This window comes from Hippocampus comes, unplaced genomic scaffold (genome assembly GCF_001891065.2).
Source record: "Hippocampus comes isolate QL1 unplaced genomic scaffold, H_comes_QL1_v1.1 scaffold135, whole genome shotgun sequence".
In the NCBI taxonomy this organism is placed as follows: Eukaryota; Metazoa; Chordata; class Actinopteri; order Syngnathiformes; family Syngnathidae; genus Hippocampus; species Hippocampus comes.
In genome coordinates this window covers 2,456,846-2,482,209 of record NW_017805583.1, presented here as the reverse complement: position 1 = coordinate 2,482,209, position 25,364 = coordinate 2,456,846, and the positions used below count along the sequence as shown (strand labels likewise).

General features: G+C 41.4%; 2 protein-coding genes across 2 annotated transcripts in view; one reads left to right on the top strand and one right to left on the bottom strand.

Moving 5' to 3' along the window:
• LOC109521855 (sodium- and chloride-dependent transporter XTRP3-like) overlaps window positions 1–7,441 on the top strand; it is a 13,148-nt gene extending 5,707 nt beyond the window's left edge. The window contains exons 4-8 of the mRNA XM_019879935.1: window positions 769–931; window positions 2,430–2,631; window positions 4,854–5,013; window positions 5,122–5,287; window positions 7,228–7,441. Of these exons, the coding sequence (XP_019735494.1) occupies window positions 769–931; window positions 2,430–2,631; window positions 4,854–5,013; window positions 5,122–5,287; window positions 7,228–7,404 (868 nt within the window). The 3' untranslated portion in view covers window positions 7,405–7,441. The remainder of the gene's footprint in view (window positions 1–768; window positions 932–2,429; window positions 2,632–4,853; window positions 5,014–5,121; window positions 5,288–7,227) is intronic.
• Window positions 7,442–13,718: 6,277 nt separating this feature from the next.
• slc6a20 (solute carrier family 6 member 20) lies at window positions 13,719–24,171 on the bottom strand. The gene is made up of 11 exons (XM_019880110.1): window positions 23,917–24,171; window positions 20,894–21,034; window positions 20,288–20,379; window positions 19,965–20,192; window positions 19,562–19,672; window positions 19,153–19,394; window positions 18,785–18,947; window positions 18,239–18,440; window positions 16,914–17,073; window positions 16,656–16,821; window positions 13,719–14,769 (listed from the first exon to the last, which is right to left on the bottom strand). The coding sequence occupies exons 1-11, from the start codon at window positions 24,038–24,040 to the stop codon at window positions 14,611–14,613; spliced, it is 1,788 nt and encodes a 595-aa protein (XP_019735669.1). The 5' UTR covers window positions 24,041–24,171; the 3' UTR covers window positions 13,719–14,610.
• Between the last annotated feature and the right edge of the window lie 1,193 nt (window positions 24,172–25,364).

The following is a 25,364-nucleotide window of genomic DNA, read 5'->3' as shown; positions in this document are numbered from 1 at the left end:
TTCTCAAAAAAAAAAAAAAAAAAAAAAAAAAAAAAAAAAGTATGGTAATACTTGAATGCTTTTTCTGTAAAATAACTGCACTTTCATTATCTAGCAATAATACATACTCTTATCAGCTTCTGTTAACAATGTCATTAACTTATTTCAACGTAGAAATAAAACTGAAATTGGGAGTAGATTCATAACTTTTGGCCCGGCCCTCCACAATATTTTCTGCTTCTCATTTGGCCCCCCCAGGAAAATAATTGCCCACCCCTGGAGTGGATCCTTTAATTTCCTTCCTCCATTGTCCTTTGTTTGCTGTCATGTCGTTTGTTCAAAATCCATGTTTCCAAAGCAAGTCTTTGGAAGAACGTAGTGTCTACGTTTTTCATCAACGTATGTCGTACTCTTGGTGAGTAGATTGTTTTCGACACTTGAAAAAAAAAGGATTTCCAGATGAATGTGCAGTTGAAAACACAAATGATCTTGATTTATTGTCCATATTTTTCTGTATGGAATGCACTGTTGTATCCGATCCAAAATAATAAAGCAGACAAAAAATATATAGTTTGAAAAAGGCTTTAGTTGTCAGCAAAAAAATCCAAGGTCTAAAGACTATGTGCTTCCCAGCCACAAACTCCCGCTAATAGCGCAGGCACTTCCTTTAAAGTTAAAGGACCTCCATACCTTTAGAGGGAGCACACTAAACAGAAATTACTATCACACATAGCAAATGAGGAGTTGATTGTCAAAAAGGGATAAGATAGAAACTGTCTTCTTTTCCAGGACGCGCATAGTGCTGCTAAATACCTTTAATCTGGCAGAGGACACCATCAACAAAAACAATGTGCTTGACTGGATTAAAATACTCAATTCGACATACCCGGAGCAGTTTGCTGAACTTGGCAATCAACTGGAAACCTGTGACCTAAATGATGAACTAGACACGGTATGTTCTTCATGTTACTCCCTTTGCATTGGTGTTACAAGGCAATAAATGCTTCTTTGTTTTTAGTCATGCATGGTCAGTACCTGATATAGATATGTTGGAGTAGGTGCCCCTCTGCTGCTGCATGAGTCAATTTGGTATGATTAACAAACCAACCAAAACTTTTGATCAAACTTTTAGCACTACACTTTTCATTCTGGGTGGAAGTTTATTTTTTTAATGTATGTAAGCATGCTCTTGTATGTTAATTAAAATCCATCCATCCATCCATTTTCCGATCCACTTTATCCTCACAAGGGTCGGGTGGGGGGGGGGAGCGCTGGAACCTATTCCAGCTGTCTTTGGGCAGTAGGCGAGGGACACCCTGAACCAGTTGCCAGCCAACCGCAGGGCACAGAGACACAAACAGCCACCTGCGCTCGCACTCACACCGAGGGACAATTTAGAGCAGGCATGTCCAGCTCTGGTCCTCGAGGGCCACTGTCCTGCCTGTTTTCCAGCTCTCCCGGCCGCAACACACCTGATTCAGGTGATCAACTCATCATCCAATCCTGATTATTTGAATCAGGTGTGTTGCTCCTGAGAGAGCTGGAAAACAGGCAGGAGAGTGGCCCTTGAGGACCGACTTTGGACACCCGTGATTTAGAGTGTTCAATAATCCTGCCATGCATGTTTTTGGAATGTGAGAGGAAACCGGAGTACCCTAAGAAAACCCACTCAGGCACGGGGAGAACATGCAAACTCCACACAGGGAGGCTGGAGCTGGAATCAAACCCTGCATCTCCGCACGGTGAGGTCGATTGCAAACGGCTGACCGCTAACAGCCTCCGGTGATGCAGGTCAAGTTTTTGTGAAAGTGAAGCTGATAGGATGCTAAGGGTGCAGTGTGCACTAACACACACACACACAAAAAAGTAATATTGATAACAGACACAGTGACACACAAATCCCCCCCCCCCCCATTTCCTCCTACACTCCTCATGATTGACTTGGGACCAGACTGCGGGCTAGTGGTCGATCGCGAACGACTGGTTGAGCACCCCTGGTCCATCTGTCCATTTTCAACACTGCTTATCCTGAACAAGTCGTGGGAGGGTGTTAGAGCCTATCCCAGCAGACTTTGGGTGAAAGGCGGACTACACCCTGAGCTGGCAAATGAGCCAGGCAAATGATTAGAATAGTGTGGATAATTGACATTTTAATCACTTTAAAGTGCCACCTGCACGGATCCTCCATAACAAAGAGTCGCTGCTCATTAAAAATGTCATATGATGGCTTGGTGAGGAAGTGCTTAGCACAATTGAAAATAACATCAATTGTTGATTTAATGATCAAGACCGAGCCATATTCCTTCCAAGATTCTATTTAACCTTTATCACTTCTTTCTTGAGTAAACTTCATCTTCGGACACAAGTTTCTAAGGGGCCGAATCAAAGTAGATTGGAGTCAAAAACTCTGATCACTGAACTCAGTTTTTTTTTTCTCTCAACTGTTTTAGGCAGTCGAAGGGGTTGGTCTTGCTTTCATTCTGTACAGTGAAGCCATTCAAAACATGCCCCTGCCTCAGATATGGTCAGTGCTGTACTTCTTCATGCTTCTGATTCTGGGACTAGGTAGCATACTGAGCACCGTGAGTGCCATCACCACGTCACTGCAAGACTTGAAGATACTTTCTAAAGTTAGCACTGAGGTGTTAAATGGTAAGACTTGGAAATATATTGTTTGACACACATATTTGTTCTTTTTTTTTTTTTTTAGTTTACCGGTTTGCGCTGCACAACATAAGCTGCATTTATGTTATATATGCGGGGACATTTATTTATAGAAACAATTGCGTCGGGTAGACCAGTCTAGTGGGCTAAATGTTTTTCAAAAGGCTCAAATCCAGCGTGCAAACGTTATTAGTGAGTTAATTTGAACTGCCCACACATTGTTTTCTAGTAACACCTTGCTTTTTGTTTTTGTTCGAGACACTTCATGCTGTTTTTGAAAGGTACACACCCAAGAAAGTAGCCCAAATACAGCAACGATCTAGAATGATGCATGTATTTACAGATCATTTTTCAATGTGTTGCCAAAATCAAAAGTCTCATGCAAGTGAGTCAGCCCTCATTCCCGGTGGGAGAAAGTCACATATGTGCAAATAACAAGCAAGTCTCTAGTCTTATAGGAGACAGGTTAAATCGGATACCTCCTTCACGGTTCAGAGAGGGTGAAAATTTTTTGAACAAAAATCGCTTCCTTTACTCCCCTTTCAAACCATCTCTTTTCTGTTCCTAGGATTTTTACTTGTTCATCTTCAATTGTGTGGTTTGTTTCTTTTAAGTGTGCGTATACTGCACTATCAAATTTGACCTGTCTCCTATTTACAATAACTTGTTGACCACCAAGGGACAGAGACATGCTGATCAGGCTAACTGAAAGTAGCTATTCAGCCCTAGCCCAAACAATAGGCCTAATCAAGACCCAACGATAGGGAATTTAGAAATCTATGGGCCTCTTCACCATAGGGGCGTGACTAACCATCCCCACCCAGTCCTCAAATAGGCCACGCTCAGCTTTTTAGCGCAGAGCAATTTCCCGGAGTCTTCACGGAGACTTCAGGGTTGTCTACCGCTGACGAAGCTTCTGTGAGAGAAGCGAAACGTCCTTTTTTGTTTTTTGTTTTTTACCCACAGGTACAGATGACGACTGACAGAACCCTTTCTACGATGGAACTTTCCTGTACGACTGAGAGCCTCCACAAGCATCTTGTGTTGTTTTTATTTTTATTTTTTTTGGGGGGGGGGCTCGTTTTGGCTTGTGCCGTGCCTTTACATGACGTGGAAATTACGCCAATTGGCTGTTGCAGACGAGGGACGGACTGGGCCCCGTGAGTCAGCCAGAAATACTGCTCCAAACAGTGACGGACTGACAGGCATTCCGTCAATCTGACGGAATGTCTGGCAGCGAGCAGCTAGCCGTCTGGAAGCACTGCTGAGAAAGGGCCAGGAAATCAAATGGGGAAAGGATCTTCAAAACAGTTGTGTTGGCCGAGGTACCACTTATGAAAGATGGAATCATCTGCCACCTGCACCAAGATCAGGTCGCCCCTTAAACCCAGTTGGTTACTGATCAACTTGCAGGTGTGGGTGAGTGTCCTCCAGAAACTGTGCCGCCCAGCGAGGAAAAGTAACCAAGTAATGTGGCACAGGGAACTAGGAACAAAATTCAATAAAGTCAGCCAGTGCATAAACACCATTTTGTTCTTGTTTTACACCTCAGTTCCTTAGTAATACTCTGTACTTGTAGTTATTTATATATTTGTTTGAATTGAAGACATACGTCTGTGGTTTGTGAATAAATTAGCTCGTGACTAGGGGGGGGGGGGTTGAGAAGCCCTATTTAACCCATGTCAAGTTTAGAACGCTTTGTCTTGTTTTTTTTTGTTTTGTTTTGTTTTTTTGTTTTTTTACTCTTGCTCCATGAACATTATTTTGGAGTGAAATGTTCGTGTTGTTGAACTACAGTGTACACAGACTGTATTTTATCATTTCCTTTGCGTCCAACAGCTCAACTGATGTTTATATTTTCTGCATCTTTATTCGAGTCCTCTTTCTCGCGGTCCCACTTCAGCTTTCGGACCAGCTTCTAACCGCTGTTGGCCTTTTTGTATCTATTGCTTGAAACAGCGTTTCTGGTGGTCTGCCGCCATGTGTCAGTGATTTAACGGTTATCAGCGGAGATGCCCCAAACTTTATTGGCCTACTGCACTGCACCTGTATGTATTTTAAAGTGGCCCTTTCAACCTTACGTTTTTCTGTATGCGGCCCTCAAACAAAAAAATCAGCAGAGATGCCCCAAATTTTATTGGCCCACTGCACTCTCAGTGTTCTTTCCCTTGGACTGTGCATTAGCTGCGTGCTCTGTGTTTTCCTTGCAGGGATACTGTGTCTAATCTTTCTGCTGTTTGGCCTGCCCTTTACCACCCCATCTGGAAATTACTGGTTTACCCTATTCAATGAATACGGAGCGTCTTTGGCCATGCTCTTTGTTGTCCTCATCGAGATTGTAATGGTCAGCTACCTTTATGGGATTAAAAGGTTTGTACAGTATGTTAGCATTCTTGCCTCTGCACGATGCATTGTAGTCGCTACAATGTAACAATATCAACAATACCTCTTGTTGAGATGATGCTATGATCGTTGTAGGTTTGAAAAAGACATAGAAGACATGCTTGGCCACCGTCCGAACTGGTACTTGAAGATCATGTGGATGGCAGTCAGTCCTCTTCTCTTAATGTTCCTCTTCATCTTCTACATTGTCAACTATATAAGAGGAGGGACACCCACCTACCAAGCATGGGACAAGGAGCTGGTAAACTTTTTTTTATTACTTAAATACAAAAAACTCTCAAAGTCTTTCAATGTGTGCACCCAACATTTGCAATCAATGAATGACATGCATAAAACGGCACACCCAGCCTGCATGGGCTAATAAAACACCAGTCCAAATGACTTTGCACCAAGACTGAAATAAAAAACAGGAACTTATGTCTTCTTCCTCCTGCACAAACATTGGTAATAACATTTGCAATTACAAAAACATCCAAATAATATATATGTTTTAATTTTTTTCCCCGTCTCACCAAGAGAACATATCAAGGTTGTGTTGTTTAATATCAGTAACCACACGCTCTCTTCGTTCATCAAAGTGTACAGTATGAATGATAATGAAATTCACTCTCCACGTCATTCAGGTCAGACATTGTATTATCTTCAGGAACATTCAAAAATCGACTAGTTTCAAAGGCCAAAGGCAAAAAAAAAAAAAAAAAGTTTTCCTTGCATTCTGAATTGTACTCACCCAACTTCACAACTGATGCTTTTCAGTGAAATCAATCCTCATCCAATTCAACGTTATTCACCTTATCCCATCGTGTTCCAATTTATTGATCAATCAATCTGTCATGAATTATGTTATGAATTGCCTTTGGTAGATCAATAAATAGTCTACGGTAATTTTTTAAATTGTCTATTGAGTCCAAAAGGCGTTCGATGTCAAGGCTTGTGAAGTTGAACAGTTTGTTCTAAACCCGTACGGACAATCGGAGAGGAGTTTATTTTTTTCTATAAATTGATCAAATCTGTTATTGAATAGTTTTAATTTTGGAGAATTCAGGAAGCAGAGCAACAGACCTGTAATTTATGAAGCTGTGTTTGTCAGCAGCTTTGTATACTGGGGTAATTTTTGCCATTTTCATTTTGTTTTTATTTTAAATTGATAAACAGTATCAATTACAGTTTTCAAAATCATTGATCTTGGGTTTCTTTCAATTTTCTTAATATCTATTTTACTATTTATCTCAGGATTAGGATTATTTTTTGCCTGATTTGGTCCAACATTTCCAAAGTATCTATTAAATGTACCAACAACATCATTCATTTGATCAAGATTGACATCATTTTCTATAAAATACTGTGGATAATTGTCCTTTCAGGAGTCCTTACTGATCACATTATTTATTATATCCCAGATCGCTGTCATATTTAAATTTTCGAGTGGGTTAAGTAGAATTTATTTTGCACGGGCAGCACGGTAGTCGACTAGTTAGCACCTTGGCCTCACAGTGCAGAGGTGCAGGGTTCGATTTTGGCTCCGGCCTTCCTGTGTGGAGTATGCATGTTCTCCCTGTGCCTGTGTGGGTTTTCTCCGGGTACACCAAGTTTCCTCCCACTTTCCCAAAACATGCACGACAGGTTGTTTGGGCACTCAAAATTGTTGATAGGTTGGTAACCAGTTAAAGGTGTCCCCGATCTACTGCCCAAAGACAGGTGGGATAGGCTCCAGCACGCCCGTAACCCTTGTGAGGACAAAGCAGATCAGAAACTGGATGATGGATGGATGAATTGATGGATATCTCGCGTTCAAGTTGTAATGATATAAGTTCACAGCCGAGGGAAAGCATAAGTACAATGTGGCGTGGGATAAAAATGTGTGTGGCACCCCTGATAAATTGTGACCTGGTCATTTGGGGTCAAATGTAGGAAAATAATAATTAAATAGCAATCTATTGGCCCCAAAAGATGTTAGCCCTCCAGGCCTCCCCCCTGTACACCAGATGGCCAGTCCAGCCCTGCTTTTATGTCAAATCCAATTTTTTCATTCGACAGTATTTGGCCTTGCTGTTATGTTGTATTCAAATGAAAAGAAATGGATCATGTACTGTACATGGAACATGCAGACTGATTGTGAGATGACCATCTTTCTTTGCTCACTGAGGGCCGACCACTAACTGTATGCATCTATTGTTTCAGGGAAAGACGGTGGTGGCGGACTATCCTGTTTTTGGTCAAGTCTTCATTGCCATCCTGTTGGTGTCAGTCATCAGCTGTGTTCCCCTCACAGCTCTCCATGTGTACTGCATGAACAGGAAACGATCTAGTTCAATCAAGAATAGCCAATTGGAATGTGCTGCAGCCATAAAATTCTAACTTAATGATTATTTGGTGGACTTGCTCACAAAAAAAACAACCTATGACCAAAATGTTTTGTTGAGTTTTTTTTTTTTGATGCACAGGGTGGCTTTAAGAATTGGTTAATTGTTAACACTTCATTTATTATATTTTTCATCACGTGTTTTTCTTTTCCTAGAAAGCAAAAAGAAGTCCAAGTGTTGTTTGGTTTTTCTACTTGATTGTTTGAACACACATTGTACTTGAAGAACAATTGGTTTGCTCTTCCCTGTTTTATGCTTGATAATATTTGTTGGGAAGTGATAATCTTGAACATGTTCTTTTTACTCAAAATTAAAATGCAGAAAACTTCAATGACATTTGATCAAATTTGTTGTAACTATTGCACGACTTGTCAGGAAAAGTGGTTCAGATAATGGATGGATGGATCGCAGTTTCTGATTAATACCAGGAAAAAAATGTTTCCCACTTACGACATTGTGTGCTTGTTTATTTTAAAAAATCCAGACATTGACAATGTGTGGGTAAAAAACTGATTTTTAGATTTACAAAGAAACTTTGTCCTGGCATTTAACGGTTTAATAGTAAAAAGGCAAATGTCACACAAAAACACTTACAGGTCATGAAAATTAATTAAGAATTGGCAACTAGATAATCCATCCATCCATCCATCCGATTCCCTCTATCCTCACAAGGGTCGCGGCGGATGCTGGAGCCGATCCCAGCTGTCTTCGGGCAGGAGGCGGGGGACACCCTGAATCGGTTGCCAGCCAATCGCAGGGCACACAGAGACAAACACCCATCCGCACTCACACTCAACAATTTAGAGTGTTCCATTAACCTGCCATGCATGTTGTTGGAATGTGGGAGGAAATCGGAGTGCCCCAAGAAAACCCATGCAGGCACGGGGAGAACATGGAAGCTCCACACAGGGAGGCCGGAGCTGGAATCAAACCCTGCACCTCCGCACTGTGTGGTTGACGCATTAACCACTCGCCCACCGGGCAGCCCTAATGGATGAATTATCTAATGATAATTCATCCATCCATCCATCCATCCATTTTACGAACAGCTTTATCCTCACAAGGGTCGCAGGGGGTACTGGAGCCTATCCCTGCTGTCTTAGGACAGTAGGCGGGGGACACCCGAACAAGTTGCCAGCCAATCGCAGGGCACACAGAGACAAACAACCACTCACTCTCACACCTAGGGACAATTTTGAGTGTTCAGTCAACCTGGCATGCATGTATTTTGGAATGTGGGAGGAAACCGGAGTACCCGGAGAAAACCCACCCAGGCCAGGGGAGAACATGCAAACTCCACACAGGGAGGCCGCACCGGGATCGAACCCACGACCTCTGCACTGTGAGGTCAACGCACTAACCACTGGACCAACGGGCTGCCCATTAGATAATCAATCTACCATAATTCAAGTATAAAGTATAAAAAAGTATAGATCAATTGTAATGTATCTGTATCGAAATTGAGGATATTTTGTGTTTATTCTCTGTGTTTATTCCAGTAGCTGATCGATAACAAAGTAGTCAGTATTGCACACCTCTACTTGTTCTTCTTATTCATGTCGTGTCACACGCATCTTTGTTTCCATCAATTTGTTTCCCTCAAGCTTGTTTCGCCTTGACAAAGAAGACGTTCTTTTGCTGCAACCTCGTTGTCTGCTGCTGTGGCATCAGCGTAGATAAATAAAGAGAGATATAGATAGATAGATAGAAATGTACACACATACATACATCAGGGCTACCGACTGCTCCAAAATGGTGGCGTTTGTTCTTAAATTTTCAGGCAGTACAACTCTGTTTGCGAATGTTTGGCCAATAAGATGTGATGACTTCTTTTCTTTTTTTAATTAATTCTTTAATATTTTTTGTTTCTGACAAACTTCTGCTCCACACTTCCCCCCAATCGAGCAATAATACAGTGAAAATGAGTGGAATATATGAATGTTTGATGCGTTCAGAAAATAGATGGGTGGTTTCCAAATCATTTTGTGATTCATGTGCGGCCCTAAATTTCAGGTTAAGGGCCACTGTGCTCCTGTTAAAAAAACTTAGTCATAGCCATCTAGGTATTATATCTGCAGTATCTGGCGAGGATCACTATAATCTGTTTTGATTGTTGAAACCGCAGGACACTCAAGGACACTAAAGAAATAAGGAAACAGTATAAAAGACTAAAAAGCATTGTCAACTTTATTACATGTTTGATGTATCACAATATCTTTATGATACGATCATGAGATATGAAAGCTAAGCATTTGATTCGGTGATGTTTAGCAGACGTAAATGATTTACTCCAACGTTGAAGTCACGGAATGAATTAAAAACGGTTGTGCCATTCCTCTTTGTGGGGGATGAAGTTAAGACGTTGAAGAAATGGCCATCTTAAAATGCCACTTGAGATTAGCCTCAAAGTCTGGAAATTATAGACCTGCTGGGTACGCAGGCTCAGTTCAAACCTTTAACTCTCAAAGGAATGGAATTTCCCTCCTTTCAATGGAAAACCAGTCATGATTTAAAGGTCAACGCTGAACCAACACAGCTTAGCAAAACAAAAACACCCAAAATGGGTTACTGCAGGGCATGCTGTTAACTGAAGGCATGTTGACTGAGGTTGAATATACAAATACTGTAGACAAACAAAAAAATATCCAGTCACTTTTCATCAATTACATAATGTGGATCTAGATTATGTTAGTATTAAGTAATTTAAAGAATACCTAGCAGACCTGCATAAGATCAATATTGATTTCATTTTCTTGCAGGTAGGAACAACAACCATACAGCAAGCGGCATATACAACAGGGGTCATCAACACGGTGCCCGCGTGCACCATGTCGCCCACAAGGACTACACGAGTCGCCCGCGGACCTGTTCTGAAAATAGCACAACTTGCAAGTGCGTCAATCATACATTTTTCCTGCCGCTATTTTTTTTTTTAATCACATTTGTATTTATATGGGCGGTGGTCCAATGGTTAGCGCGTCGGCCTCACAGTTCTCCCCGGGCTTGCGTGGGTTTTTTTCCGGCTACTCCGGTTTCCTCCCGCATTACAAAAACATGCATGGCAGTCTGATTGAGCACTCGAAATTGTCCCTCGGTGTGAGTGTGAGCACGGATGGTTGTTCGTCTCTGTGTGCCCTGCGATGTCATTCTTTGTTGGCGATGACAGTCTTTGTTGGGTCATTGTGAGTGTGAGTATATGTGTGCTCCCGTCATAGTTTTGTTTGTTACTTTGGTTCCTTGTGATTTCCAGGAATTTGTTTGAATACTTCGACTTAGTGTTTTTCCAGTGTACTTATGTGTGTATTTTTGTTAAATATATTTTGTTCAGGGCGGCCCGGTGGTCCAGTGGTTAGCGCGTCGACCTTACAGCACAGAGGTCGTGGGTTCAATCCCAGCTCCGGCCTCCCTGTGTGGTGTTTGTATGTTCTCCCCGAGCCTGTGTGGGTTTTCTCCGGGTACTCTGGTTTCCTCCCACATTCCAAAAACATGCATGTCAGGCTGATTGAACACTCCAAATTGTCCCTACGTGTGAGTGTGAGTGTGAGTGCGGATGGTTGTTCGTCTCAGTGTGCCCTGCGATTGCCTAGCAACCGGTTCAGGGTGTCCTCCGCCTACTGACCAAAGACGGCTGGGATAGGCTCCAGCACCCCCCGCGGCCCTTGTGAGGATAAAGCGGATCGGAAAATGGATAGATAGATGGACATTTTGGTCAGTCCACGCTGCTCCTCCCTGCCTCCCTGCTTTTTGGAGTCCTCCAACTACTCCACCTGAATGCAATCCGTGACAGAAACTGGAGTACCTGAAGAAAACCCGAGAGAGAGAGAGAGAGAGAGAGAGAGAGAGAGAGAGAGAGAGAGAGAGAGAGAGAGAGAGAGAGAGAGAGAGAGAGAGGTGACGGGGTCATCCCTTTATAGTGAAAAGCATGCAAATTCACAGTCACGGACCCGTCTCATATCATGTTCCCCTTTTCTATGTTTGATTTTCACGGACAGATTTTTAGAAGCGTCCATCCATCCATTTTCTAATTCGCTTATCCTCACAAGTTTCGTGGGTGTGTTGGAGCCTCACCCAGCTGACATTCAGCAGGGGACACTCTGAACCGGTTGCCAGCCAATCGCAGGGCACACAGAGACAAATAAACATTCGCGATCACACTCACACCCAAGGACAATTTGGAGTGTTCCATTAACCTTCCATGCATGTTTTTGGAATGTGGGAGGAAACACAGGCATGGGTAGAACATGCAAATTCCACCCAACATTGAGAAGTTAATTTTCCAGTTATTTTATAGGGCTTTGTAACTTCCACGCTTGCCATTCACATTCTGCTTTCTACATTAACACATAATGGCAGCGTGTCAGTGATGTGAGATTGTAATAGTCTTGCAAAGCGTTATATGGCTTTAACTGTCAGATAATACAATACAATACAATACAATACAATACATCTTTATATAACGCTTTCACAACACCTGCAGCTGCAACACAGCACTTTACAGAACAGTTGACATAAAATGACAAAATTAAGATAACAGAACACACAGTATAAAACATAGTCATAAAATTGTATCAACTCTTCCTGCAGACGCCTTGTTGTTTGAAGCAGTTATAGATGAAAGAGAAGAGAATCAAAGTGTCCTTTCACCAGTGGATCAGCGACGTCATGCTCACAACGTGCATGATGTCCCTCCCACAGGTCTGCTACAAGCTAGGTTTGAAAGTAAAAAAGAAGCTGTAGCGTCCATTGACAAAAAAAGAGATTGGTTCACTCCTCCCCTCCCATTTAGATCAGCTTCAATTCCAAATACGCATCCGCGCTCCGCGTCGACGCTCCTCTCTCGTCATCCTCAGCTCCACCAGTCATCCATCCAGTTGCTGCGCCACTGTAGATTGTCCAATAGCACCGACATCTCCTCTGAACAAAACGGAGCAGTGAAAAATGCTGCCCGGACAAAAAAACGCCCCGGGGCTGTCAAGCGGCGAGTCAAATATTGCCGACATTCCCCCCATCGAAATCAGTGCTGGTACACGCGTGCTGCCGAGAAGGCGCAACAATCAAGCACAGATTCTTCTCCTTCGATGAATGTTGTGGCCAAAACGCTGAAAACAGTCCACAACTTGCACACGAGAGCTCTCTCTCTCTCTCTCTCTCTCTCTCTCTCTCTCTCTCTCTCTCTCTCTCTCTCTCTCTCTCTCTCTCTCTCTCTCTCAATCCACCTCAGAATTCAACTGCTTATTTCTGTCAGTAGTTAGATCAATAAACGGCAATGAGGCTTTCTTATTAGTGGTTCCCCATGCCCATGCCATAACAGTGTTCCTGCAAGGTTTATGAGACATGGGGTCTACTTTGGATTATGAGCTGTTCTTTTACTCATCCATTTAGTACTTCCTACTATTCTGATAAAGGTTAACCAGGTTTCAGCAGTCCAAAATTTGGAATCATACGGAGCCCCTAAGGGGACATGGAAGGAAAAGAAAAACTTTGCGTTCCCTCACAAAGTTTTGCATTCCCTCGCAAAGATTGGGAGATACTGTATGGCAAACTTTTTTTTTTTTGTAAGGGGACGCTCTTTTTTTAAATGCGAGTTTTTGTACTTCCGGGTCAGCTCTTTTGTTCAACCCTTGCTTCACGTCTTTCGTTTATTTGGAAACCGTATTCAATCTCAAGAACAGAGTTAATGTCTTTGTATTTCAAGCCAATTTCAAAGTAAAATTCAATTAAAGTCGCTAACAGGTGAAAACACAGTTACTCGGATGATGACCCGGAAGTACATCAACGCGCATTAAAAATAAAACTTTGCGATATCTCGCAATCTTTGCGAGGGAACGCAAAACTTTGTGAGGCACCGCAAAACTTTGCAAGGGAATGCAAAACTTTGCGAGGGAACGTTTAGGGGCTCTGTATAATCCTATACACAACTGGATCGTTATTATTTTTAAATAGATGGTTTATTTCAAATCTGTGGTGGTGCAATAGGCAATGTTGTGTCTGACTTATTCTGGATGCAACTGTACTTCGCTTTATACCGATCAATTTGGGTTGTGGGGTGGGGTGTGGGGTTGACGCATACTTAGAACTTGCCTTTCTATTGTCTGAATCTTACTCACATTTATCCATTTGTTAAAAATTTAACCACAAAGATTACAATTCCATTCGTGATGCAAAAGGTTTTCATAAAAACAGTCAACATTCGATATGTTTCTTTTTATTTTATTTGTATAGTTTTTTTTTTTTTATAAACTTTACCACTGAATGCATTTCATGATTTTTTTTTTTTTAATGGAAGATACAAATGTATACATATGTGGTTCTTCACATCAATTTGGGTCAGAACATGGAATATTATGATTCATGTGGATTCATATTGTATAGTTAAGACTATTTCAAAAAATCTATCTACATTATCTACATAGTTTACATTTCATATTTCAGAGGATATGAGGCAATGATGTCAGTACCTAATCATACTTTGTACAATGCAACTGCTCCAATGCATTTCAAATAAGATATTTACAAGGATACTACAGCAGATGTTGGGCCTGTTAAAACATACAATCAAGAACCGTATATAACATGAATAACATTGTAGAAAACCATTCATACAGCAACTTTAACAAATAACAGTTAACACCAACTTCACAGACAATTTAGCTTTCGCTCAGCTCTAAACCCAAGTCATTTGCCAAAGTGCCGCCAAATATTGACAATTGTGCGTTCCAATTAAGTTTGGCAACAGCGGCACAGGCAAAATTCCACTTGAACAGGAAGAAAGCTTGTTGGCCAGGCTGCTCCAGCAAGTCGCTCCAATAGACACTCCAGCTGCTGCTTGAGTGCTTACTAGAATTCCGGATTCTTCCTTTCCTCAGTTCGCATCACCTCATCATCATTGCTTTCACATTTCTCCCCCTTGCGATTCCTGCTTACAGAGCTGTAAATAACACTGCGACTACAGCATATTTGTTTCTAGTAGGAGTAATACCGGCAAGTCTCCTTCCACAGAAGAGAAGTTTTCCTTGCTCACGCAGGGGTGAGGAGTTTGGCTCTAGATCTGCCGTGACCTGTGTAAAGTGCCTTGAAAAAAAACATTGTGAAATTGTGCCATATCAACAAAATGGAATAGAATAAAGGGAAATAAATGGGACTCTGGAAGCTCGTCGCTCGTCCCACGAAAGGCACGCTTTATCATCTGATTGGAGGCGCACTACGCAGATATGGCGCTTTCTTTAATAGAAGTAGAATGTTTCCTGTTTGTGCAGTACACATAGAGAGCTGTGAGGGGAACACAGCTGACTGCGGAGGCCAGTAGGATGGCAATGAAGACTTGACCAAATATAGGATAGTCCGTCACCACCGTCTTTCCCTGAAACAACAGATACAGTACATACAGTTGGTGGTCAGCCTTCACAGAGCAATTAAAGCAAATCATCCAATAATCAGCCTGCACTTTCCACTTCAGTGATTCATTTGCATCTGGATCTGTTAAACAAGAAACACCCATATTTTTGTGGGTGGGACTCAGTCGTCATCTGAAGGTATTCCCCTTCCACATACTGACTACTGCCAACGCCAACTGCCAACTCAATTCCTTCACTTCACAATCCCTCCCCGTCTCTTCTGGTGTACCCCGGAGTTCTGTCCTGGGTCCCCTTCTTTTCATCATCTACCTTCTCCCCCTTGGCAATATTTTTCACAAACTCAGGTCCTAATCCTCCCTCCATCTCTCCCTACCCTCTGCCCGTCTCAGCACAATGGGGTGCAGAGTCTTCAGCCGCTCTGCCCCCAAACTCTGGAACTCACTTCCACCCAATTTTCATAATATTGACTCTCTTCCCACATTCAAAACCAAGCTCAAAACCCACCTATTCAGACTTGCATATTCAACTTGAATCTTCTTTTATTTATAATTTTATCTGTGGTTTTATTGTTTGCTCTTGGTTGTAAAGTGTCCTTGAGTGCTGTGAAAAGCGCTTACAAATAAAATGTATGATTATTATTGTTATTATAACACTTTCGGGACGGTTACCCGAAGGGGAGTGGTTCACTTCTATCGGTCTGAAGGAAGCCTACTGTCACATCCCTATTGCGCCTCTGCACAGGCAGTGACTCCGCTTTGCCTACAAAGACCGTCACTGGTCGTTCGGGGTGATTCCATTCATGGGAGACTGTGATACCTTCTGGTTTCACTCACTTCCCTCCAGTTACTGAAACGTTTTAGGCTCTTTACTGCGTTTCAAATGTTCCACTTCTGGCTGTACACCAGTGATTTCTCTATTCTTCAGGATATTTGCAATGTCTCTGGTTGATTTTCCATGTTCTCTCTGAGCTTCACGATTACTTTATTTTCAACCATAAACGCCTCTCTGTTGTTTCCAACTCTAACTGTAAATGTCATCTGCACCGGCAACACCAATTCCAAACTAAACCTAAACATTAGTCCCGTTTGCTCTGTTGAGAAATAGAGGGGTTAAACAAAAAATCAAAGTTGTATGTCCAGTTTAGATTCAATTACTTGGAAAATCTTAAATGTTGATCTATTATCTTATTGTATACGTTGATATGAAACCCGAGTTTTTAGATCTTTTGGAGAGGAATACAACCATTGGCTTGGTACACTCTGGTCACATTCCATGCCAGAGGAGATGAAAAGTTGATGCATTCTGCGACCAGGAAGTCAACAAGAACTCGGCGACGTTAGATTGTCTGTCTCCACGTCAGTTTCTCCCCGCTTGGTAAGCAGGGTGCAGCTTTGGCCGCTTGCGTCACGAAGCTGTGCGTGCTGTTTCTCTTTTCCTCTGTCCCTGCTCGGCACCCAGATAGCAAGGACTCAACCTCACTCACCCATTTTTAAAATACTTATATTTATATTTTATATTTATTGACATACTTTTTGTCTTCTACTTTCTGCCTTTCACAATTTTGCTGCTGTAAATTGGGAATTTCCCCACTGTGAGAAAAATAAAGGTTTTCTTATCTTATCTTGTCTTATCTTATCTTAATGTGCTAGGAGGGACTTGAACTGATGTTTTGTTAACATCCTAAAAAAAAAAATTAGGTATGCATAAGCTTATGTAATGCAGCCCACTTTTTCATAAAACTGAAGACAATGCAAGCTAAGGTACAACAAATGTCATATTGTGCCGTATTTATAAAATGTTGGAGGCTGTAAATGTAAATGTTCTGTTCACACATTTACACAGGATTCATAATTTGTTGTCATGTAGAAAAAATTAAAAAAAAAAAGTTTACCAGCTCCTTGTCCCATGCTTGGTAGGTGGGTGTCCCTCCTCTGATATAATTGACAATATAGAAGATGAAGAGGGCTATTAGGAGAAGAGGACTGACTATCATCCACATGATCTTCAAATACCAGTTTGGACGGTGGCCAAGCATGTCTTCTATGTCTTTTTCGAACCTACAATGAGTAGAGTATCATTTCAGCAAGCATTACAATTGTTATTGTTACATTGTAGCACAATGTATATTGAACAATGCTAGCATACCAACCTTTTAATTCCGTAAAGGTAGCTGACAGTTATAATCTCAATGAGGACGACAAATAGCAGGGAGAAAGATGCTCCGTAGTCATTGAACATGGTAAACCAGTAATTTCCAGATGGGGTGGTGAAGGCCAGGCCAAGCAGCAGAAAGATCAGACACAATATCCCTGCAAGGAAAACACAGAGCACGCAGGTAATGCACAGTCCAAGGGAAAGAACACTGAGAGTGCAGTGGGCCAATAAAATTTGGGGCATCTCTGCTGATTTTTTTGTTTGAGGGCCGCATACAGAAAAACGTAAGGTTGAAAGGGCCACTTTAAAATTCTTCTACTTTTTGAAAGGCACTAAAGTCAGTCAAGAAAGTTGTTGTTTGTATTGTCTCTTTCAGGGGTGTCAAACTCATTTTTGTCGGGGGCCATTTTGGAGTTACATCCTCCCTCGGAGGGCCGTTAAGACCATGAAACCGAATAAATGTTTAATCATCACGTCGTATTATTACTTGTAGACACCCAAAAAAAAATGTCTCACTTGTGCTGAAATCAGTCAAGCATTTGTTCAATTATTGCTCAAGTGAGTATAAACAGAGTAACAACACTATTGCAAAATGTCACCGTTATTTATTACGTCTGACAATTTGAGATTTCGGAACAGATTCAAGCAAGGATCATGGAAGTTGACTAAGATAGATGATTTGCTTTCACGGGCCACATGAAATGACGTGGTGGGCCAGATGTGGCCCCCGGGCCTTGACTTTGACACCCGTGGTCTAGTTTGTTTCATCAGCTTTCTGTTAAAGGTGTTAAGGCAAATAGTTGAGGATTTTTGGGATGGCCAACAGTCCTCTATCTCACAGAATAGATCCAGCTCTGCACAGAATCTCGTCTCCATATTCAGACCCCCCCCAAAAAAAGAAAAAAGCACAGACTGTAGGAAGTGACCATTTTTCAGTTACTTGAGGATCATCAATGTGATGTCTTCATAAATTGGCCAAAGAGCACAATACGGAAGAAACTATTTTTGGCCTTATCAATGGTTCATTTGTATCTTTGATGATCGAGAAAAGTTCTACCGTACACACTCCCTTCTCACTATGTGCACCTTCACCTTTTTAACTAACCATGCAGGTCATGTCTAATGTCATTTAATTTTTATTTAAAATTAGTTTTTTGTTGTCATGTGCAGCTTTTTATGTTGTGCAGCGTAAACCGTCAAATTTATGTTCACATACTGAGGCAGCTGTTGAGTGAATAATCCAGCATGTCCTGAGCAGAGTAATTTTAATGTCATAAAGGTTAAAAAATAAATACAAAACAATATCCACCCAAGTCTTACCATTGAAAACTTCATTGCTAACTTTGGACAGTATCTTCAAGTCTCGTAGTGGGGTGGTGATAGCAGTCATGTTGCCCAGCATGCTGCCCAATCCAATAAGCAGAAGCATGATGAAGTACAGCACTGACCATAACTGAGGTAGGGGCATGTTTTGAATGGCTTCACTGTACACAATGAAAGCCAGACCAACCCCTTCTACTGCCTGAAACAGATGAGAGGGAAAAAAAAATAAAAATCAGTGTTCGGTGATACAGGAAGAGTTTCAATCTACCTTGATTTGGCCCCCTGGGAGATTGTGGATTAAAATGGACTTTACTCAAGAAACACGTGGTAAAGGGTAGCTACTGGCAGACATCTATGATTCAAACAACTCTTTGTTGTGACTGGTGGTATTCATGAATGTCTGTATTTTCATTCATAGACAAGAGCATTATTACAGATACTTTAGAGTGAAAAATAATATATATATATCAGGTACTACCCATGCATTTATTAAAAACAAAGAAAACATTTATTGCAAGAGGAATAGAATGATGAAAAACAAACCGTGTCTAGTTCATCGTTTAGGTCACAGTCTTCCACTTTATTGCCAAGTTCAGCAAACTGCTCTGGGTAAGTTGCATTGAGTGTTTTAATCCAGTCAAGCACATTGCTCTTGTTGATAGTATCCTCTGCGAGGTTAAAGGAATTTAGCAGCAATATGCGCATCCTGGAAGGGAAGACAGTGGTACTGTTCACTCTCTAAACACAAACATTTGACAAATACCAAGCAGTAACACAGTCCCTAAGACTAATGCCATCAGTTATTGAATATTTAATTTACTTTATTAATAACCAAGGGCAAATGTGCACTCACTACATTTAGATCTTCAAGCAAAAACAAAGATGAGGGAAAAACCACACTGTACACTCACCTCTCCAGGCAGTTCTCATAGTTAACTGTGGCTTTAAATCCATAGATGGAAAAGGTGACGATGGAAGCAAAAATGGAGGTTCCGCTGTTAATGATGGCGACAGTGAAGGCCTGGTGCTCAAAATTATTGTTGTACTGATTGTAGCTGGAAAACGCGATGAGCGACCCAAATCCCAAACCCAGGGAAAAGAAAATCTGAGTGGCAGCATTTATCCATGCAGTCGGATTGGCCAGTTCTTCCATCTAAAATCATGTAAACATACGGGTCAATACGCACAGAACACATTCGGTTGTATATTCTGCTTGGCCGAAATAGAAACACATGCTAACAGTATGTGGGGCCAATGTACTGATGTTTTTTTTGTTCGTCGACATATCACATCATAATGGCCAAATGAAGACATCCTTACCTTGGGGGTGAACATGTATGTGATACCATGGATGGCACCAGGAAGAGTCAAACCCCTGATGAGGTAGATAACGAGCACCACATAAGGAAACGTGGCTGTGAAGTAAACCACCTGCACAACAGAGCCAAACAACAACATTTTCATCCTGTTAGTCCAGTGAAGAAGTAATAATGTGCTCATTTTGTGTTATTTTGGGCCTTCACATATTCCAAAAGAGGGACCACGAGGTGTATAAGCAGAATAGTAATGTGAAAAAACAAGACGATACACTGGAGAAAAATGAAGAGCAGACCGATTTATTCATTTGTGCTATCGTTTTGTATCAACGGCAGTGCAAATTTTGTTTGCTTATAGTAGTTATCTCAATGCTTTCGCTTGAGGCGGGTGCGCAAACTTCTCTTACCTTCCCAGATGACTTAATTCCATGGATAATGAAGAGGTAGGTGATCACCCAGGCCAGCACAAAACACAAAACCTGACCTGTATGGATGCCTCCATTCTCTTCAATCGAAGAAGAAATGTTTAGTGTTTCTCTAAAAAAGAAGTACTTGGTCGAAGAAGCCTTTTGGCATTCTTCCAGGGGTCCTGTCAGGTTGGAATTGACAGGGCAGTCTGACCAGGGCAGGAATGACTGTGAATGTAAACCAGTGAAAGGTTAGTGTGAAGGCCTTCATGAGCTCAGACTTCCATATAGTGTTATATCTAGTAAATGATTCAATAGCTCACTTGAAATGAATTAAAGAGGTACCAGAAGCTCCATGCATTGATGATGTTGTAGTAGAGGCAAAGATACACGGAGGCTACAATACTAGCAAGACCTGAAATGAGAGATTTAAGATGAAGATTATTTCTTTGGAATGTTTGGATTTTTTTTTTTACAGATGTCTGAGGTCTTTTTCTCCATTTTTTTCCTCAGAAAACTGGACTTTCCGGGTCCAGTGTATGGGTCTGCTTTTGCCGAACAGCCCCCAACAGACACAGAGTGCAGCGGAACACTCAGATACAGTACAGAGGTACAAACAAACGAGGCTAAACGTGACAAGTGTCCTCAAAGATGAAGTTATCGATGAATCATACAGTCCATGCGTGTGCATGTTTTGCACACAGATTGGTGTGCCAGCACATTAGTAAAGGAGGGCCAATGTTCTCCACAGTCTACACCACAAAGTCATTTCTGTTTCGTGCTAATGTCAAATGACTGACCTCTCAGATGCATACAGCTATCTACATTGTTCACTACACATCCAAATTAAAGGAGTAGTTTTTGTTTTTTAACAATGCAGCAGTACCTCTACAGTAAATCGTAGCAATAATATGTTTTCAAGTACGTACCCACTCCTCCCAAATATGGGTTAATGGCCGACCAGGCCCCAATGCTTCCCAAGCGCATCTTTTGACCAATGGCGAGCTCCATGTAGAATAAAGGCACACCCTCAAGAAACAGCATCAGCAGATATGGAATCAAGAATCCACCTGTTGGAGCAAAGTACAACTAAATACACTCTTTACTTGGTTCTATGTACTGTAAGTATATTTAGTATCACTTTCGTAGATTCTCCAGGTTCTTTATCCTTTTTAAAAGGGGAAGTCAAGGAAAATTTCTTTGGCACGATAATCTGTGGCCCCACTAGTCTAAACATGGTACTCTGATTAATATTGTGTTTATGAGTATGAATTTAGCAGTAAGATTCACCCATTTTTATCCATCTCAGGAGGCGGCAATTTTGCGACTTGCTGTTGATTTAAAATGACATCACAGTTGCTCAGGGCTCAGGTAATGTCCAATCACGGCCCTCTATGATGGATAAAAACGGGTGAATGTTGCTGCTTAATTTATCTCCTACACCGCAACCTTAATCAGCGCAGTTATTAGAATAAATTGTGAAAACATTTTTTGAGTCGCCTTCCCCTTTAAGGTAATACTGTAATTTTAAAAGCTCTCAAGCTCAGATCTTTACAGATGAACTACGACCGTCTCTATAATGTGAAATGTGTAGTACTGTACATTGAATTTGTACCTATGTATTCCACAGGTAGCCCTTCAATAAACCTTTCAGCCTTTTTTTGTGAATTTTGACAAAACAAATTGTTTGGTGTCGTTAAAAAAGCTACTAATGAAGTCATGTGACTTGAATGAGCAATATGGTAGCTGGAATGAAAATCAGTGACACGTGTAGGCGATTGAATACACAGATTCTTTTGACATGACACTGCTACAGCAAATGTTATTGGTTCGAAAACTAATAAAGATAAAGATATGCAGATAACGTACACTATTTGTGATGATAGGACTGAATCTTTTAAATGGATGACTTGCAAGTCATTACCAACAAACACTGTAACACAATGTCCCAAATCAATTGAAATTGGGTTTGTGTGTAGCTCTCTCTCTCTCTCTCTCTCTCTCTCTCTCATCCTGAATCTGACTTCACTCTCTCTCTCTCTCTCTCCCTCCCTCTCTCTCTCTCTCTCTCTCTCTCTCCCTCTCTCTCTCTCTCTCTCTCTCTCTCTCTCTGTCTCTCTCTCTCTCTCTCTTTTTCTCGGTCAAGTGGTTAATGCATTGACCTCACAGTGCAGAGGTGCAGGGTTGTTCGATTCCGGCTCCGGTCTTCCTGTGCGGAGTTTGCATGTTCTTCCAGTGCCTGTGTGGGTTTTCTCCGGGCACTCTGGTTTCCTCCCACATTCCAAAATACATGTATGGCAGGTTAATGGAACACTCAAAATTGTCCCTAGGTGCTAGTGTGAGCGCGGATGGTTGTTCGTCTTTGTGTGCCCTGCAATTGGCTGGCAAACTGTTCAGGGTGTCCCCCGCGTACTGCCCGAAGACAGCTGGGATAGGCTCCAGCACCCCCCGCGACCCTTGTGAGGATAAGTGGATCGGAAGATGAATGAATGAATGAATGAATGTTCTGTAAAGCGCTTTGTTCCAGCTGAAGCTGTTGTGAAAGCGCTACATAAATACATATGTATTGTATTGTATTTTCCATAAATTTCACCTGACTTTTTCTAAGTTGTGCATATATATGAATTGTTTTCACAGGCGGTATTATTTTTGTCTTTCATTTCATGCTACTGTTGTTGTGCTTGTATATCACTTAAACAGTTATGTAAGTCAGTCTTATGGCCTAGCTCTATTGTGTGGTGCTTTAACAGGTGGGAGGCTGCGCACTGTATCGGGCTCATTCATTTGCAATGCCACTCTATGGTTCAGCCCTAGAGTTTATGACATGTTATTGAGGTTTACAGCTTGCCTCAACTTTCTATAAACTCGAACTCTGGTAAGGATTTGTTTCGAAATTTTACAACCCACCAACCTGATATTACTGGAAATGCATCTTAGTCTGTATAATTCTATTCAATTCTATCAGATCCAAACTGATGGTCATCGCTCTTCCATGTTTGTTGCTTGCAATATTGATGTCAACAGGTGAGTAAACTTTTCATTAATTAATTTGGGTTATTTTTAGGGTCTAATGTTATGCCTTTTTTTTCTGCTTTGGTAACCCAACAGCAGTTGAGCAAATGACCTAAATAAATTACTTTAGCTTTATTCAAAATGGACACCACCTACCTGACAGTCACCACACACCAGGTCGGTCAAACCATGTTCTCCAAATGAACAAAGAAAATAAATATATTAATAATAACACAAACCTAAGTGTATTATAATTTTATATAATTAGAATGAATATAATACTGATCATTTTTTAAAATGAAAAAGCTTTTAAATTAAATTTAAAAAAAAACTATATGGTCAGATAAAAAACTGTTGAATGATTTTGTGTGGTTTAAAATTTGGAGATTCCGCTTTCACTTTACTAAAATGTTAAATGTTAAATGAGCTAAGCCAGGTCGTGTCTGGAAGGACAAGAATGTCCCCATCTACGCAAAATCCTGGGGTCGAATATAATATAGGTCGGCTGACCAAGAAAAGCCTGCAGCGTCTTATTTGTCTAAAGAAATTGCTGAATGTCTATTGTTTATTAGGTGTTTTATTTTATGGGTTGTGCCCACTTTATCTGCCAGTTTGCAGCCCTCAGTGTCAAATAATCTGTGCTAAAACGTCTCGCTGGTCATTTTCACATGCACATCTTTATTAAATTGTCGTTTCCAATTTTTGGACTTATGTTTATTTGCAAATTAATATTGCGTGTCTCCATTTGGCGTCACGGTTTTTTTAAACTGATCAATCAGTCAGTGGGTCTTAAGCGAAAAATAAGTTATGGAGAGCTTGTACGTAATAACATTCGAGCGTGATGATTTTAAGGATAAGAAAACGTGCCATCATTTCCTCAACAAACACGCAACAAGCCTCAATGACAAAAAGAACCAAAAATAACATTGTCAGATCTCACCTCCCCCGTGCATCTGGCACAGGTACGGGAATCGCCAAACATTCCCCAGTCCAACGGCATAAGAAACACAGGCCAATAGGAACTGCACGGGACTGTCCCAGTTGGGTCGGGCATCTTCCCCCATGTCAGCGCCTCAAGTGAGCGTCAGACGACTCGGGTGGCTCGTCAACAGGTTGTGTGAAGCGGTACGCAGTCTTCAGCCTTTTCACAGCGCCGAGATTACAACGTGAACGGTGGCAGGGGGCGTGGCCTCGAAGGAGCCACTTTATGATACCAATAATTGTTTTACTTTAATGCTGCATCAGTATTGAGTCACATCAGACATTTGCCAGATAAATACACACGCGCAACCACGCACGCACGTTCACGTGTCATACTACACGCACACACACACGCACACGCACACGCACACGCACGCACACGCACACACACACACACACACACACACACACATACACACACACACACACACACATACACACACACACACACACACATACACACACACACACACACACATACACACACACACACGCGCACACGCACACGCGCACACGTGTGCGCGTGCACACGATTTTTAATCTTGTGCGAAGGGATATTGGATGAAATGCAAACGGCAGAAAGCGCCGACCCATCAAGACAATAAAATGACACCAAATCCATTCTTGATGAACTTGAACCTTTGAAGGCTTTTTCAGATTTTTTTTTTTAGTCTTAAACTGCTTATCGAAATCACATAATTTACAGATATGCTGTATGCTTTGCATCTAATTACTGTGTACTGAAGGTTGGCCAATGATGATGACAGTGATGAGGATTTCATTAGAACGCCATTAGAATTCACAAGAACTAAGTGGAGGACAGTAACCTAACCACCACACACATCAAAACCTTGACACCATTCTCAAAGTAGCAGGAAAAAAACGAGATACACATGCACAACATCATCTCCATTCCCTGAGGTAACCTACTTCTGCTTCAATGTTGACATTGAGACTGTGGCTATACATTTACAAGCCAGAGCCATTATGTATTTTTATTGTACATTGAGGTGAAGCAGTTATGTAAATCTTAGGATTACAAATTGAACCTTTGCAAGGAAGACTACAATTGTGGTTACACAATGCCTCTCAATAAATGTTAGTTGATGATATTGTTTATTGAGAACAACTACTGCGATTGGCTGGCAACCAGTTCAGGTGTACGACGCCTACTGCTTGAAGGCAGTTTGAAACTCTGGCTGTGCATCCACTGCAATCATGACCTGTCACATTTGCCCATCCCGTTCCTCTATATTTTCTCATGACCATACCGTTTAGTCCACGGTAGCTTTCGTGATGAGCTACTGCTCTAATGATTAATAATGTAGACAAGCTGGGATAGGCTCCAGCACACCCGCAACACATGTGATGATAAGCGGTTTAGATAATGAATGGATGAATGTAAGA